The sequence below is a fragment of the Mycteria americana genome, chromosome 8 (genome assembly GCF_035582795.1).
Source record: "Mycteria americana isolate JAX WOST 10 ecotype Jacksonville Zoo and Gardens chromosome 8, USCA_MyAme_1.0, whole genome shotgun sequence".
Lineage (NCBI taxonomy): Eukaryota > Metazoa > Chordata > Aves > Ciconiiformes > Ciconiidae > Mycteria > Mycteria americana.
Window position 1 is genome coordinate 34,147,385 of NC_134372.1, and position 14,457 is coordinate 34,161,841.

At 43.1% G+C, this 14,457-nt stretch overlaps 1 protein-coding gene across 5 annotated transcripts in view; it reads left to right on the forward strand.

Annotated features, from left to right (window-relative positions):
- ZNF423 (zinc finger protein 423) overlaps nt 1–14,213 on the forward strand; it is a 237,413-nt gene extending 223,200 nt beyond the window's left edge. For all 5 annotated transcript variants that reach the window (XM_075510663.1, XM_075510658.1, XM_075510659.1 and 2 more), the window contains one exon: nt 13,585–14,213. In XM_075510663.1, the coding sequence (XP_075366778.1) occupies nt 13,585–13,614 (30 nt within the window). In that variant the 3' untranslated portion in view covers nt 13,615–14,213. The remainder of the gene's footprint in view (nt 1–13,584) is intronic.
- Nucleotides 14,214–14,457: the final 244 nt, after the last annotated feature.

Genomic DNA, 14,457 nt, shown 5'->3' on the forward strand with positions numbered 1-14,457 from the left:
GTGTCCTCAGGGATAGCAGATCCAGGCACCACTGCTCGGCCCTACCAGGCTTGGTAGGACATGCCTTTCTAAGCAGGACATAGTCCTTAAACTAGAAACAGAATGTTTTTGTAATATGTAGGCAAGTAAAAATTGCTTTGTTTTGTTTTCTCTCCGAAAAGTCTTGTCACGATTTTTCTTTGCTGGTGGGAAGAGATCTCTAATACAGCGCCTTTGATTTTCTTGTGCTGTAGTAGCTGCTGTGGAACGTAGTTTGGGGTCTGAGCACAGATTAGCTCCGTTTCCCCCTGTAAGTGTCGCTAGCATCCAAAGGAACTGACTTCAGTTTTCACAGGAAGAGGGATGCTGCACTGGAAAGGGCAGAGCATAAGCATTATTTAAGGAAAATAGTGGAGCTCGATCAGCCTCTGTTTTAAAGAGCTCATTGAAGGTGGTGTACAGCATCCTTTTAAAAGTTCAGTCTCTTCATTTGCTTGCTGCTAGAGCAAAACGGGGATGCTTGTCCAGACATAACAGTATATGCCTGAGTGTTTTCACAAGAAATGTCTAGATCATTAAATATAATAGGTCTCAGCTGCAGTTTTGATCACTGAAGCATGCACACAATTCATCACAGCAAATTAGGTGCGTCTTTGTAACTTATCTTTCTGCAATTTGCTGGCACTTTTAGAGAGCTGAAACTTATATTGTATGTGCTGCAGAAGCCATTTCAGATAAAATATTCTGTGTTTATTGTTGGAGAACAAGGATTCGCTAATAACAAAAACATGGAGCAGTGTATGTTTCTGCTCCTGCATCTTGCAGAACGAGCAGTAGTACCAGCAGAGATCCCCAGCCACATTCATTATTTATATATTTTAGTGAATTTCTTATCTGCAGTAAAAGAGATATAAGCTTCAACATCAGACTGTTTGTGCCAAATTCTATCCTGCAGCCCATTCAGAAAACCTGAGGCAGCCGTGGTTCTCAATCATTACACAGCCCATTTATCTGATTGGAGTTTTGTCCTCTCTGCCTTGCTGAAATGTTGCTTGTTCTTTAAAAGCTTAGTTTGACCTTCGGAAAGAAAAGGCATTTGCTATTTTGATTTTTTTTAATTTTTTTTTTAGAGAGAACCCAAACCTACTTAAAAGGAAATTGGCATTCAAAAGCAGCACAGTTATTGAAAAGCATTTACTTTATTACTAGAACAGAACAGACGCTAGTGGGCTCGAAAATTACGTTTCAGTGGATTCATCAGTTTCAGTCACTAGTTAGTCTGTGAACAGATGGATATATTTGTAACAGTTAACATGAATTTATACCCTGGATTTTTACATTTGCCTTAAGAGCACTGCTATCTTAGCTGCTGACTAGAAGGGTTTGGAGATGTATTTTATTTGTTTTATTTTTCTGAAAGAGGATATGGTTGTTTCTAATTGCAGAGATTTCTTACATCATAGAAAGCTCCTCACTTTTCAGAAATGTGAATGATATATAGCTACTGTGTAAGGAAAATGTTGTAAAAGAATCCCCTAGTATGGCTGCTGCAGAAAAAATAAACATCTCAGCCTAAAACTAGATAAAGCCCCATGGACTGAGAAAATAATTTTCAATAACCAGATATTTTTAACTCTGTGTATGAAGGTAGTAATCATAGTCGCCTGTATTTGCATCTAGGGTCTGCCACAGTCTAATTGCTTGTCTCTTTTTTTTTTTCCCCAAAAAATTTAAGGCTACTGGTTAACAGAGCGATGCATTAAGCACTCTGTCTCCAAAGTAGAAAGAAATACTACCCTAGCCTCTACCATGTGGCATCTTTAGGTTTCAGGGATTTCGTTTAAATCTGAAATTTATGTCCAGGAGAAATAAATTATTAGATTGTAAAAGCAGCTGGGGAGGGAGTAAATATAGTCTCTTTTGTCCTCTATATCATGTCCCCAGGAAGATAATAAATGTATGGCAAGCGTCTTGTGTTTCCTCAGTCGTACAAATGTTGCGTGTGTGTTGTATTTCAGACGTGAAGCCTGAATTCCAGACAGGAAATCCTGGAGTGATACTGTACTGCCGTTGCCTACTGCTGTGGTGCTGGCAGAGCCCCCATCACTTTTACTGTTAGAAGGAATTTGAAAAATAGTTTCATGAAGAAATTTAAAAGGCCTGGGGTGTACCTCTGATTTGCTGAGTAAGAGATTTAGGGTGTAATCCTAGGGTTTATCTCCTCGGCCAGTGAAAGGCAGCGGGAGAAGCAGTTCCAGCCCTGGCTGCTGGGGCACGCTGGGGACGGGGGTCCTGGCCTGTGGCCCAGTCCCGAGGGCGTTTTCCCAGGGTGATTTTAAAGAGCACGAGAGAGACTCCTGCCAACCCTTCACTGCCTTACCTGTTCTCATTGCTCTGCGAGGTCAGATACATGGAGCAAGTGTGATGAGTAGTCAGGAAAAAACGGGGCCTGATAAGAACAAAAGGAGAAGGAATAGTTAGAAAGTCAGTTGGTAACTTGCCTTGCTGCAGCTGGGCTTGTGTATAGGGCTGTCATTGCCTGCACCTCCGTGCTCTTGTCGGGAAGGTTGTCGGTATTTTCAGCCCAGCCTACTTTCAGGGACCCGAAAGCAGCCCTGGAGCAGCCTTGCTGGTTGCTCTTTCTGAAGTTGCTTTCAGAGAAATATATTCAGTCATATAGTAATGTTTGCATAATTAACACTCTGCTTTAACATCATATTTTGACAGTAGTTTCATATCTCCCTTTGACCAGAGGGAAAAGGAAGAAAGGTAAAATAATTTAGAATACAGTTTGTTTCCAGATTGTGCCTTTTCTGCCGTTTCTGCTTACGTTAAACGAAAACAGGATGGAAATGTTTGATGCACGGGCTGGGTGCGCATGTGCAGTGACCCGACTTGTGCAGTGAATGCTAATGGACAGATTGCTAACGCTCTCTTCTTTCTTCACGTTTCACGTTAATAGAATAACTTGCAATATACTAAACTGTGCATCCTTAATGAGGTGATGGGGCTTTGTTGGAAAAATCTATATGATAGAGCTAAGACTGTACATGCTGATGGGATCCGTGTAGAGACAGCTCATAGCTTTGTGTAAGGTCAGCTTGGGTTCAGCAAGGCTCCATCACCCCAACTCTGCATGAGCCAGCCCAGATTTGGCTGCAGCCATCCTGAGCTTATCAACTCAGCCGTGCTTGAGCTGATTCTCTGCAGAGTGTCTCCTGTGCCTTCTGTGCCATGTCCTGGGCAGGCAGTACAGACACCCCCAGGTCGCCTCTGTGCAGAGCACGTCTGCAGAACCAAATTGCTCCAGCTTTGCACCATGTAGAAACAGCCAAAGTACTGCCCGTGCTGCACCAGCCCTGGCGGAGAGTCCTGTCTGACCAGCGAGCCACGTCATTTGTTCCTATTGCACAGTTAAACCTGAATAAATTGCCGTGGGCATTGAGTTTTGACTGCATATAGCTTATCTGTCATCAGTGCTTTACATTACTGTGTCTCCAAAAGGAGTAGAGAGGAGGTTTAGAACATATTTACTTCTGAAAAATTCGTCCTCCTTTGGGGCCGACACATGCTCTTAGTCTTTGCATGAAATCACGATTGTTTAAAATGTAGCATCTTGCTGTTTAGAAGTCCGATTTTCCTAAGGCCAGTGACACTGTTGTAATGGAGTAGCACTGGCTGGAAAATCCCATTTTTTAACAGTTACAGTTGTTTCACACACATATCACAGTGATGTTGCCTCGCTATTTTATGTTGTGATGTCTTGGAGGAGACAGCTCATGTTGGTGATATTTGGGCCCCTCTTTTACTTATGGGAACAAATCCTTCTTGGCTCTTTCACACTGCTAGCTCCTCTGGGGTTAATTCCTCAAGGCAGTGGGCAGTGGGCTGCGCACAATCCTGCCTGCAGATTTCTGCTCTGCTGGTGGCATGTACAGTAATGGGGAGGCATGTAAAGTACTTCTATAAACTGTGGCCTTGCTATTTTATAGCAGAGAGACTTGCATTGGAGGATTTTTATGCCCCTTTTGAAATTAGAAACCAGCAATAACAGCCATTACGTCCAAGGCAACAGGTCACTGACCAGCCATTTTGTCAGCCCAAGCAGTATGTGGGCACCACGTGACAGGAATATTTATCTGCCTCTAAGAAAAATGTATCCATAACACAAAGCAATACAATTTGTCAGATCAGTATTCCATTAGAGGGAATTTTACTTCAGTTGCTGCTTTTTAAAAGAATTACTGATAGAAGGACTGTGATATGCTGTAGCCTAGCTGCGGGTAGGCATGGCTCGCGTGAAGTCCGGCTGTCCGCACTTGCTTATTTGGTCCAAGGAACTTGTTTCAGCTGCAATTCCCATCATTCAATGCAGGATGTTGCCTAAGTGAAGAGCACAAGATGTGCCCATTAATGTTTGCATTAAAATTCACAGTTAAGGCTGAGACTGTTTTATACGTGGTCCTTAACACCAGGAATACCTAACTGGCGCACAAAACAAAGCTACAAAAAAATCAGGTGGTGTTCAGTGACCCTTGCCATACCGAAGAACAGCAGGGCAAGTTAAGGAGCCAGTTTTAGGTTCAGCTTTGAATTTTCTGGCTTTTGTTGTGTTATATTCCCATGGAAACGGTCACTCAATGAAGCTTTTGTCTATGCATTTCGACTGGTGACTGCTAAAGGTACTTTGTAAAGTGTTTCCCTTTTGCTCTAAGTATTTTTTTGAGAAAAAGAGTGTGAGAGGATGCTGTCCTGGTCCTATAATAAAGACAAAATCAGGAAATTATTTTGTGTTGATAGAAGAGTCACAAAGGGTGCCATAATGATGATGCCAACCCTCACAGAAATGAACAATTAACTGGCTTCTGCAATGTGATTTACCTTAAATCAAGTTATCAACAAGATATGCTTCAGATAGGCTTCAAATAAATCAACAAATCATGTTTTTGAGCAGGATATGTAAGAAGGATTCCTGGAAAATGGTTTTCCTCTTGCATATGATTTTGAAACACATTGCTTCCCTGAGTAGGACCCATAAGTAGATAAAAACAGGTCAGCACTGTGTCGTGCATTGAAGTCTTTGGTGTAGCACAGGCAAAGGAGTGTACCTGCCCAGTAGATGCTTTCTCCACTTAGATTTGAAAACAGACTGGAAGTGAGGTGTTCATTAGGACAGCTTTGGAGGGTTACTTCGAAGACAGGCGAAGGCATGCGTGCTGCTGCACACCGAGTGGGTGACCACGTCCGCGGAGGTGCAGGGGTGGCCGTGGCCCTGAGCACCAGGACGCCTGTGGGACCAGCTGCCCAGAAAAACCACAGGCTGACCAAGCCGAGGTTAAAGCACCAAGTGTTGTTGGCAGAGCGGTGTGCTGGGATCCTGCAAGCCCTTTTCTGCTCTCAGGATCAGCAATGGCTCTGGGATTCAGTCAGGGAGAAACGGTGAGGCTGAGGAAGGAGTGGAGGAATTCTAAAAATATTCTGGTTTTCTGCACTTCTGACAACAGTAATTAAATTTGTCCCTCTCCCTTTACATTTAGGAAGTGTAAGGTTCTTCCCTGAGCTTATTTTGATCTTGCACATGGCATGCTGTAGACTACAAGTCACAAGGACGCTGATAAATTTGCATTTCTGAGTGAAATTCTCAGGAGCGTACAGTCCCTCAGGACAGGTATTATTAGCTCCCTGGTTTCATTGGGTGCCTCAGTGAATCATGGTGTGTTTACGGCTAGTTTCTCTAACAGAAGACTCCAGTTATCTCTTAGTAATGTATTCTCCTGTGGTTTTTATTTCCAAAGTGCCGTGGTAAGGAGATTTTCCCAAAGGCTTCAGTTTGCTTTTGTGCTTCAGCATTTTACCCAGTGTTTTTGGAAGAAGCGTATAGACTTTTCAGTGAGGCATTTAATCGAATGTGAGAGGCTATGCCAGGCTTAGGCTTGCATTTGGAGTTCACGTGTAATAGGCTCACCTTGGTTTATTCTGAGTTTTTAGAGAAGAATAGAAAGAGATGGCAGGTCTAGAAGACTGATGATACAGAATTATTAGTCTCAAATGGAAAGGGAAAAACATGTTAGGTGAGTTGTCAAAGTCTGATTAGGACTAAACAACTTGAATTAGAAGAGAAATTAAATTCATAAATCATCTAAAAAATCCTTAGCTGGTGTGAGAAAAGGCTGGTGCTGGGAAAAATAACAAAAGAAAGGTATTTGTATAAAAAGGTAATTTTTCAAACCTAGAATAACACAGAAATGCCTATCAAAATTCAAGAATACATTAAAATTAACAGAAGCAGTGTAAGTATAGAGATAAAACTGAGCAAGTATATTGTTGGGACGATGCCGCACGGCAGCAGAGCGCGCAGCCCCTGGGGTGCAGAACAAAGGCAGGCGGCGGGGCGGGGGGGCTTCTGGGTCTGCCTGGTTTTACAGGCCAACGCCTGGGCAGTTGCATTTCAATACAGAAACATGCCAGCCACAGAAAAAGATTTATCAAAAAAACCCAGCAGACAGCATTTAGTCGGCCACGTGTGGAGCGGCTTTTTTTCCCCGTAAATATTTTACAAGTTGTGAATCTTCCCATCGACTCCAGACGAACTGCCAGGTCCTGGTCGCCGGAGGAGCCGGGCAGGTTTCCGGGGGTAGCTGGGGGCTTCTCCCTGGTGAGCGGGCACCGAGGGGGGCTGCTCAACCTCCCCAGTGGGAACAGAAACCCCGGGGGTGCCAGGGCCAGCTCTGTCCTGGCACAGACGAGTATTTCTGTGTTCCAGTACCAGTGGAAGGTGCATTTGGCCCCGGACTAATCAAGTATGTGCAAACGTCAGAGTAACTCGGATGCAGATATTTTCATTGGAAACAGGCAACTTGGCTTTTCAGCTGAGACCAAACCTCCAGGCATATTTTCTTAGACAGTTGAAGTGATTTTTATTTTTTTTCTTGGTTCAATAACTTGTAAAGGACAGCTTCCTAACTGCATTTGTTGAAGTGCCATCTCAAAGTGTGCTGACACGGGGACTGACTGATGCATGGCAAGTTATCAGATGCTCAGAGATGAAGGAAGCAGTAACACAGGCAGCCGTTTCCTTTCACAAAGGATGTGCCACCTTTCGTTTGCCTCTACCTCTATTTCAAGGGATTCTTCAAATAAAGAAGGGACATGTGAACCTGTCTTGCCTGACATTTTTTTTTTTTATTGAGTACCATGATAACTTGGAGTTCACTTGTTACAAGCATTTTATGTAGTGGGTGAAATACCAGGGGAAAGGAAAGAAGTAATACTGTATTTCCTGAAAAACTAGGATCTAAACATATAAATGTCACTGGGTAAGAGTTACCTGAAACAACTGGAAGGGGAATTAACACCTGGTTTTATGGGAAACATTGGTTACCACTATCAGTTTTAATGAAGTGTATTAACTAAATTGTGTTCGGAGTATTCATTCAGCCCTGTTTATGGCACACTCTTGAGTACATTTACTGTTTGTCAGAAGTGCAAACTAGTGAACATATGAGGCTTTAAGACAGGCCATCTGTTAGTCTTAGACCCTTGGATAATTGTCAAACAGTTCTAAAAATAAGCACATACAAACTGCAAGGGGGTGCAAAGGTGATTTTTCTTTAGAGTCTGATAGAAAAGGGAAAGTAGCAACCAGAAATTAAAAATAAAAATAAATAGGTTTGTCCTGTAAAGCAAGCTTGCTCTCCTTTTCTCCCTTGCTCTCTCCCTTCCCCCCCCTCCCCTTCAGTGTGCTTTTTTTTAATTTAGTTTTTTTCCTCTTGCTCTTCTGGGTCATGGCATCCCTTGAATGCCTCTCCAGTTTAGGATTAGAGCAGCACCAATTTAAAGCTCACAGCTTTCTGTAGAGAGCATAATCTCCAATGGCTAAAGCAAGGGTCGTCTTGTGTCCTCTGCCTAAAGTAATCCCTTTATAAAGTCAAGGCATAAAGATTATCATCTTTATGGATTGCCGTTAGAGGGAAATAGTACCTGTGCACACACATGTGTGTGCTTACGGATATATAATGAGGAATAACGTCTGAGAGATTTTTGGACCAGTTTGAATTCAAAAGATGCAAAACATTGTTTGAAAAAAGAATGCTGCAGATGGTATTTCGTAAATATTTAGACACGCTAACTTCTGTTTGTAGCAATTTGGAGGTTTTGTTTTGTCTTTTTTTATATATATATTCGAATGTGAGACTTGAACCTTCGCTTCAAGTCAGCGCCTGAATCTGAGGTTTAGTTTTTGTCTGGCAAGCTGTGTATCTTGACAGTCAATGGCGGGATCGCTTCTCTTGTTCCCCCAGCCCCACTCCGTAAGGGGCAAAGGAGAGAGAATGGGGAGGAGGCGGCACAGCCCCAGGGAGTCCCCAGCCAAGACCCTGATCCCTGGGCTTGGAGCCGGATGGTGCTTGAAGGGGTGGTGGAAAACTGGACAGGAAGGTGGGGAGGGGCAGGGAGAGAAGCTACCTGAGTTCTCGCCTGGATCTGGTGGACTCCCTGCATGTTGGGAGAAATACAGGGATTAATAGCAATTACCTTCTGTGTCACAAGATCAGGCAGCTGTGTTCATGCAGCACCCCCGGGGTTGGTGTTTCCAGTCTAGGGTTGGTGTTTTCAGTCCGGGTGGTTTTGCAGTGCCACAGCAACCCCGGTGTCCCCAGGCAGCGAGCCGTGGGGGCAGCCGGGGAGGCATGGGCTGAGCAGCTGGCGCTGGAGGAGCGATGCACGGGCAGTAAGTACTCTGTGCGTCCGCTCCCAAACACCTGGCGTGCTCATGCGCACAGGCCACCCAATGGCTAATCACCAGTTAAGTTTCACATTGACTGTTTGTCACATGAATCTATTATCTCCATAATTCCTATTGAAATGATTTGAGAAATGGTTTCTGTTCATTTTAATGGGATTTGGAAGGGGAGAGAGAGGCTTTGTAACCTTTCATCAGAGTCCCAATCTCTATGTAACACTGCAGAAGGCTTACGAATTTCACTTGAGGGTGGTGGGCATCACCAGCCTTGTTGTGCCATTTCTTAACCTCTGTATAACATATGGTCTTTTAGGCATATATGCTCACGCACATAGACAGTATACCTCTAAACGGCTGGTACGAAATATCTAAATACATAACAGATGCACAATGGCACTATAGACTGGATGTATTATGGCCGCAAACCATTATCACACCTCTCGCAGTTGCATTTTATTTTTTTCACCTGCTCCTGTGTAGTACACCTGTGACTTGTTGGCAGTGAACGTCGTTGCAGTGTGGGAGACTCCCAGCTTGACTGCCTGGCTTGGAGCTTTGCTCCATCATGTGCTGCTTTTTTGTGTGTGTTTTTTCTCTCGATCTTTATATAGCTTCTAAGAGTTCTTTGAACTGCTGTAAGTGATCATCTTTCAAGCCTGATGCTTTCCTTCTTGACACAGCGCTCTGAAAATGGAGATTGTCATGCCAGTGTTTTCATAACAATGTGTGTAGAAAAACAGAGAAATATTCATTGTAGATGTCCCGCACAAATGGCTTGATCCGCATCCAGAGGGCAGGCAGGGGGTGTCCCCAGGGAAGATCTGGAGAGCAATCAGTATCTACATGGACAATAATCAACCATTCTTTGAAATCTTTTTATTTCCTCCAAAACCCGTCGCCCAGTTCCTTGGTCACAGACACTTCCGCAAATGGTTCATTTGGGGATTGTGCAGCCAGTAGAAAATTCCACTTAAGCACTGCGACAGCCCCAAGGCTTGGAGTAGTTGCATTTTTCCCACTGACGTGGCTAACAGAATTGCTATCCATTTTGCATGTTTATTAAGAAAAGAAAAGAAGAAATTTTCCAACCTTGTCCTATAAATAAGCTGTGACTTACTTGATCTTGACAGGTGACTTAGTGCTGCTGTAGAGTTTTCCAGCTGCAATAATGTCTCAGAATGATGTATTCAGTGGGGTATCAGCTGTGAGCCATGCGTAAACCAGGGGGCCTAACAGGAGCTGTGAAGAACCATTTTTACTGCTCAGCTTCCAAATTATGTCCTGCCTTCTGCCGGCCCCCAAATGCATACGTGTATGGATGGCCTTGTGAGCAGGTAGGCATGTGCAAACACACACATGAGCATGCCTGGAGAGGCTTCGTTTTTATGGCTGCTCTATTTTCCTTTGGAAACCACCACTAAGATTTTTTTTTTAACTATAACTTGTAGAGTTGAAAAATCATGCCCAAGCTGTTTCCTGCCAGCCCACCCTCCTGCTGGAAAGGTGGGTGAAGTTTCCTTAGGCTACTTGGGTAGAAGCATTCCTGTAGTATCACACATTTCAAAATGCTTGCTCCCTTCTGGCCTTTATGGGTTTAATTCTGCCTCCTGGAACAGCCCAGCGTAGCATCGGAGTGAAAGCTGTTTCTGCTAAGGCACAGGGCATTCTCAATGCCAAGATTTACTTATTTTTCAGTTACTCTGGAAGTCTGGTCAGCCAGGGGAATTTTCGTTGTCTGTGGGCACACACAGAGGTGCCTAATAAAGTTATTTGATAAAGCATGGGTCAAATATGCAAAACACACATGTGAGAGAAGAGACATAAGCACTGAATGTCTCAGACACTTTCTGACATCTGCAAAGCACAATTCCAATAAGCTGCTCACACACAGGGCAGAAGGGAGTAAGAAGCAAGAAGATAAGACATGACAGTTGCTAGTAATAGGAGACAGGTTGCCAGACTTTTTTTGGAAAGCATGTTTGTGTGGTCTGAAATACATTTTAATAGGTGAGAAACCTATACTAGGTGCAGAGGATACGGACAGGCTTTCATGGGCAATTCTGAATACACACCAGTGGTGGTTATGCAGTATTTGCACGTGCAGGAACCTGGTGGTCTGGTGTTCACCAGCACTTGGGCGTGCAGGACTTACGCATTTGTGCACATGGCTGGTGCAGGATCTGCTCTCTGAAAGACGGGGGGAGGATTCGGTGCGCACAGGCTCTTGTGTCAGTAGGCATTACAGATATGTTTGTGGGGCCCTGTATAAAATTTTATTAACTGCTTGGTCCGGGGACTAGTCAGCATATTGATTGCCAGTAATGCATGCAAAGGGAATAAATGGTACATTCCCAAGATATTAAGACAAAATCAAGATTTGCATATGAAAAATGTGTATTTTATTTTTTTTAACTGATAGCCCTATGGCACGGCTAGTTTCTCAGCTCCTATCCGACCCAGCTCTGAATGGCTGCAGGATTTGAGTATAATCTGTTTCTTTGTGTAAACTCTGCTCACAAACCCAGTATATTCATTGTATTAGGAGTGTTCAGAACATATTATTAACCTATGTTTAAGGAGGGAGGGCTCACAATGAAAGCTTCATTATCAGATTTAGAGCCACATACCATTCCTTTATTGACCTGCCTGGTGTAATCAATGCAGCAGCCACACAAGTTTGAAATCATGTTCCCTGACTGTAGACTGTGCGTCATGCATCTAGTGCTGATTTTGCATTATCTTTTAAATGACACTGCCTAAATAAGTATGGATTTGTCTACCACGAATAGCTTTTCTTTTGATTTGAAGATGGTAAACCTTTCACTTTTTTTATTGATATTCAGGATGACCTAAAAACAGAACTGTAATGAAGTGCACAAGAAACGGCCATTGTTAAAATGCTGAGGAGTGTGTCTGAGCACAGAGTGGCCTGTGTATTCTTTCACATTTTCATGCTTTCCCATTTAGGTTTAGTGGACAAGCTTCTTGTCAGTGCTGCCATTGTGTTTGTAGGGCTCCATCCATCCTCTTCCATAAAGTCATTATGTGACTTGAGAATAACATCCAGCACTGCAAAGGTCATTCCTTCTTAAGGCCAGGATAATTTCCATGTATAGCAAAGCAAAAAGCCATTGGATTTTATGTTTGGTGATGTTAAATTGCCTAAAAGCAAAGTAGTTTCAACTGTCAATTCCCTTGACGTTACTCGACTATAAGGCTTTATCCCCTGATAAGCTTTCCAGGTCTTTGCACAGTACTTCTGGTTTTTGATTCTGAAATGTTTAGCGTCACAGGCTGGGGTGTGTTCAGAGGACTAGTGTGATGCTAAACAAGGTCCAGTTATTTTGCGATTTTGTCAGTCAATTGTATTTAATTTCACAAGGGCTCCTCCCAGGTGTGCGGCAGCTACGATGCTTCTGCCGCCTCTGTAACCTTCTGGCACGTTTGTGCGGAGTTTTCTCGCAGCCCGCCCGCCACAGTTATCACAGATAACTTTTGCCATGATTTAGGAACTCAGCAGCACTTCTGACACCTGGTGGTCACTTTTTGGGAGTGCACAGTCCAGAAACGCTCCTGCCTGCAAATGGGGTCACGGCTGCCTGCCTGCCTGGCCCCGCGCATCGCGGGCCGCCCGTTAGCTCTTTCCATAGACGGTTTTCATCAGGGAGACGTCATCTTTGGATAAAGCGGAGGACCATTCTTTTTCCTGATCGAGATATAACTGTGGATAGCGTAGAAGGACCAGATGATTTATGAAAAGTTAAAATATCTTACTTTATTTTAAAGCTTTGTCGTTGTAAATAAATAATTACATTCAAAATTCATTTCGTGTTTAAAAACTTATTCTTCAAGCTGCTGGACTTGCCCGGCTCTGTTATTAGACAGATGGAGACCAGTAAAATTGCCTCGGCTTGAAATAATGCAAATGACTTTTTATATTTGGGGATGCTGGGGACCCAGCTCAAGAAAAGCTCACCACGAAGCACATCTCTAGTTGCTCAAATAGTTGAATAATCACACAAATAGAGCTGAGCTTATATGTAGGACTGGGTTTCAGTCAGCACACAAAATGTAGGTGAATAGGTACTGCTCTAAAAATACGCTTCCAAGGTTGGCTTCATGATTTATTGGCTCCCACACAAAATGGCAAGACAGGTCAGCATCCTCTGATGCGAGATACTGTGATGACATAAGGCTATTACAAATCTACCAAAAGGAAAAAAGGGAACAAAAAAGACTCTAAACTGCTGAAAGAAATGTGTAGAGCAAAGTCTGTTCTTTAAAGAGATTTAACTTCTGGGTTACATGTCCAGCCTTTTTTCTGCTGGGTATATTACCCTGGTGCCTGAACTGGCGGTTCAGCTGTTATTGCCGAAGTATTTCTTGGACTGAGAAGTGTGTGTCACAATCTGGTGTCTCTTGCTGCCAGTACTTGCACCCGGTACTAGTGAGAATAAAAGAGTAAAATATGGCAAGGGTTCCCCCCGTGATTCAGATTTTTTTTTTTTTTAATTGTTACAGTTAAGGGAATCCCTAAAGGCAGTTTTTGCCTGTGAAGTGTTACCACTTTCTTTATATGTATTGAAAGGAGAAAAAAAAAAACAGCCAAAACCCTCATGGCTGTACTTGGCTTGTAGCATTTTTTTTCTAAGTTCATGCCAGCATTAACAGATCTGTCAGAACAAAGCAAATGTGTCATATTGGCAGCTGTTACTTATGAGTACTTTTTCTTTATTGCATTTTGTTTTGTAATAATTGAGAAGCTTTTATGTTGAGCTCTGCATAAACGGTACTGAGTAGGAGGGTATGGGCATGCTTTCTATTATTCTGCCCCTCATGCATGTCTCCTTTTTTCGTCTTTCCAGAACCACACATTGAGCCAGCACGCACAGTGAGCCACTGGCACTACAGGACACCTCTCTGCAGAAGACTTGACGGTGGCACAGTGGGGAGGACCATTTGAACATTACATCCAATCAAAGTGTCATTTGCAACCCAGATGTAAAACTCTAATGATTTGGCCATGAGGCGCTGCTATTATAAGCAGCTGGAAATGAATATTAATGGAAGAGATTAAAAGTATTCCATGCTCAGTATTTTTTATTGTCCTGCTTCAGCTAGTGTACTTTAGAGCTTCTGCTTCTGACTGAATTTATAGTGTTAGATAAATCTGCTTTGACGCTGTTGCCCTTTGTTGCTTCTTGTATTATATTGATAGTTAAAGATTAGGTGTGATTTTTTTCTTTTTTGTTAACTGCTTTTTAATTGCAATTTTAGGTAACTGTGCATTGTGGTGTGATTGCTTGGCTATTGTCTGAATATTTCTTTTGAATTTTTTAATTAAAGACTAATGCTTTGATTGGATTTGCCAGTTCACCGGACAGTGATTAAAACTATGTAATGAATATAATCGGTTTCAGTGCAACTGGATGGTCTGCTTTATAAATGTGACTTAATCTGATTGCAATAACTAGTACAGTTCAATAAAGGGAATACATGAGCTTAGTGTCAGCAGTTGTCTGTCTGTCAGTATACGCTGCATCACCGCTGCCAGCTGATGTGTGTAAATCACGAAGTGATGGCTCACCTGGCGGCAGAGAGCGTTCTGCGCTCCAGGAGGAAGGAAGACTGGGAGAAAGCGAAAGCCACGTTCCTTCATCTGGCATTGTGCTTGCTTCTGGATGCACCTCCCAGGCTCCCATGGTAGGTTGAGGTGAGGTAAGAACACCTACTATGAA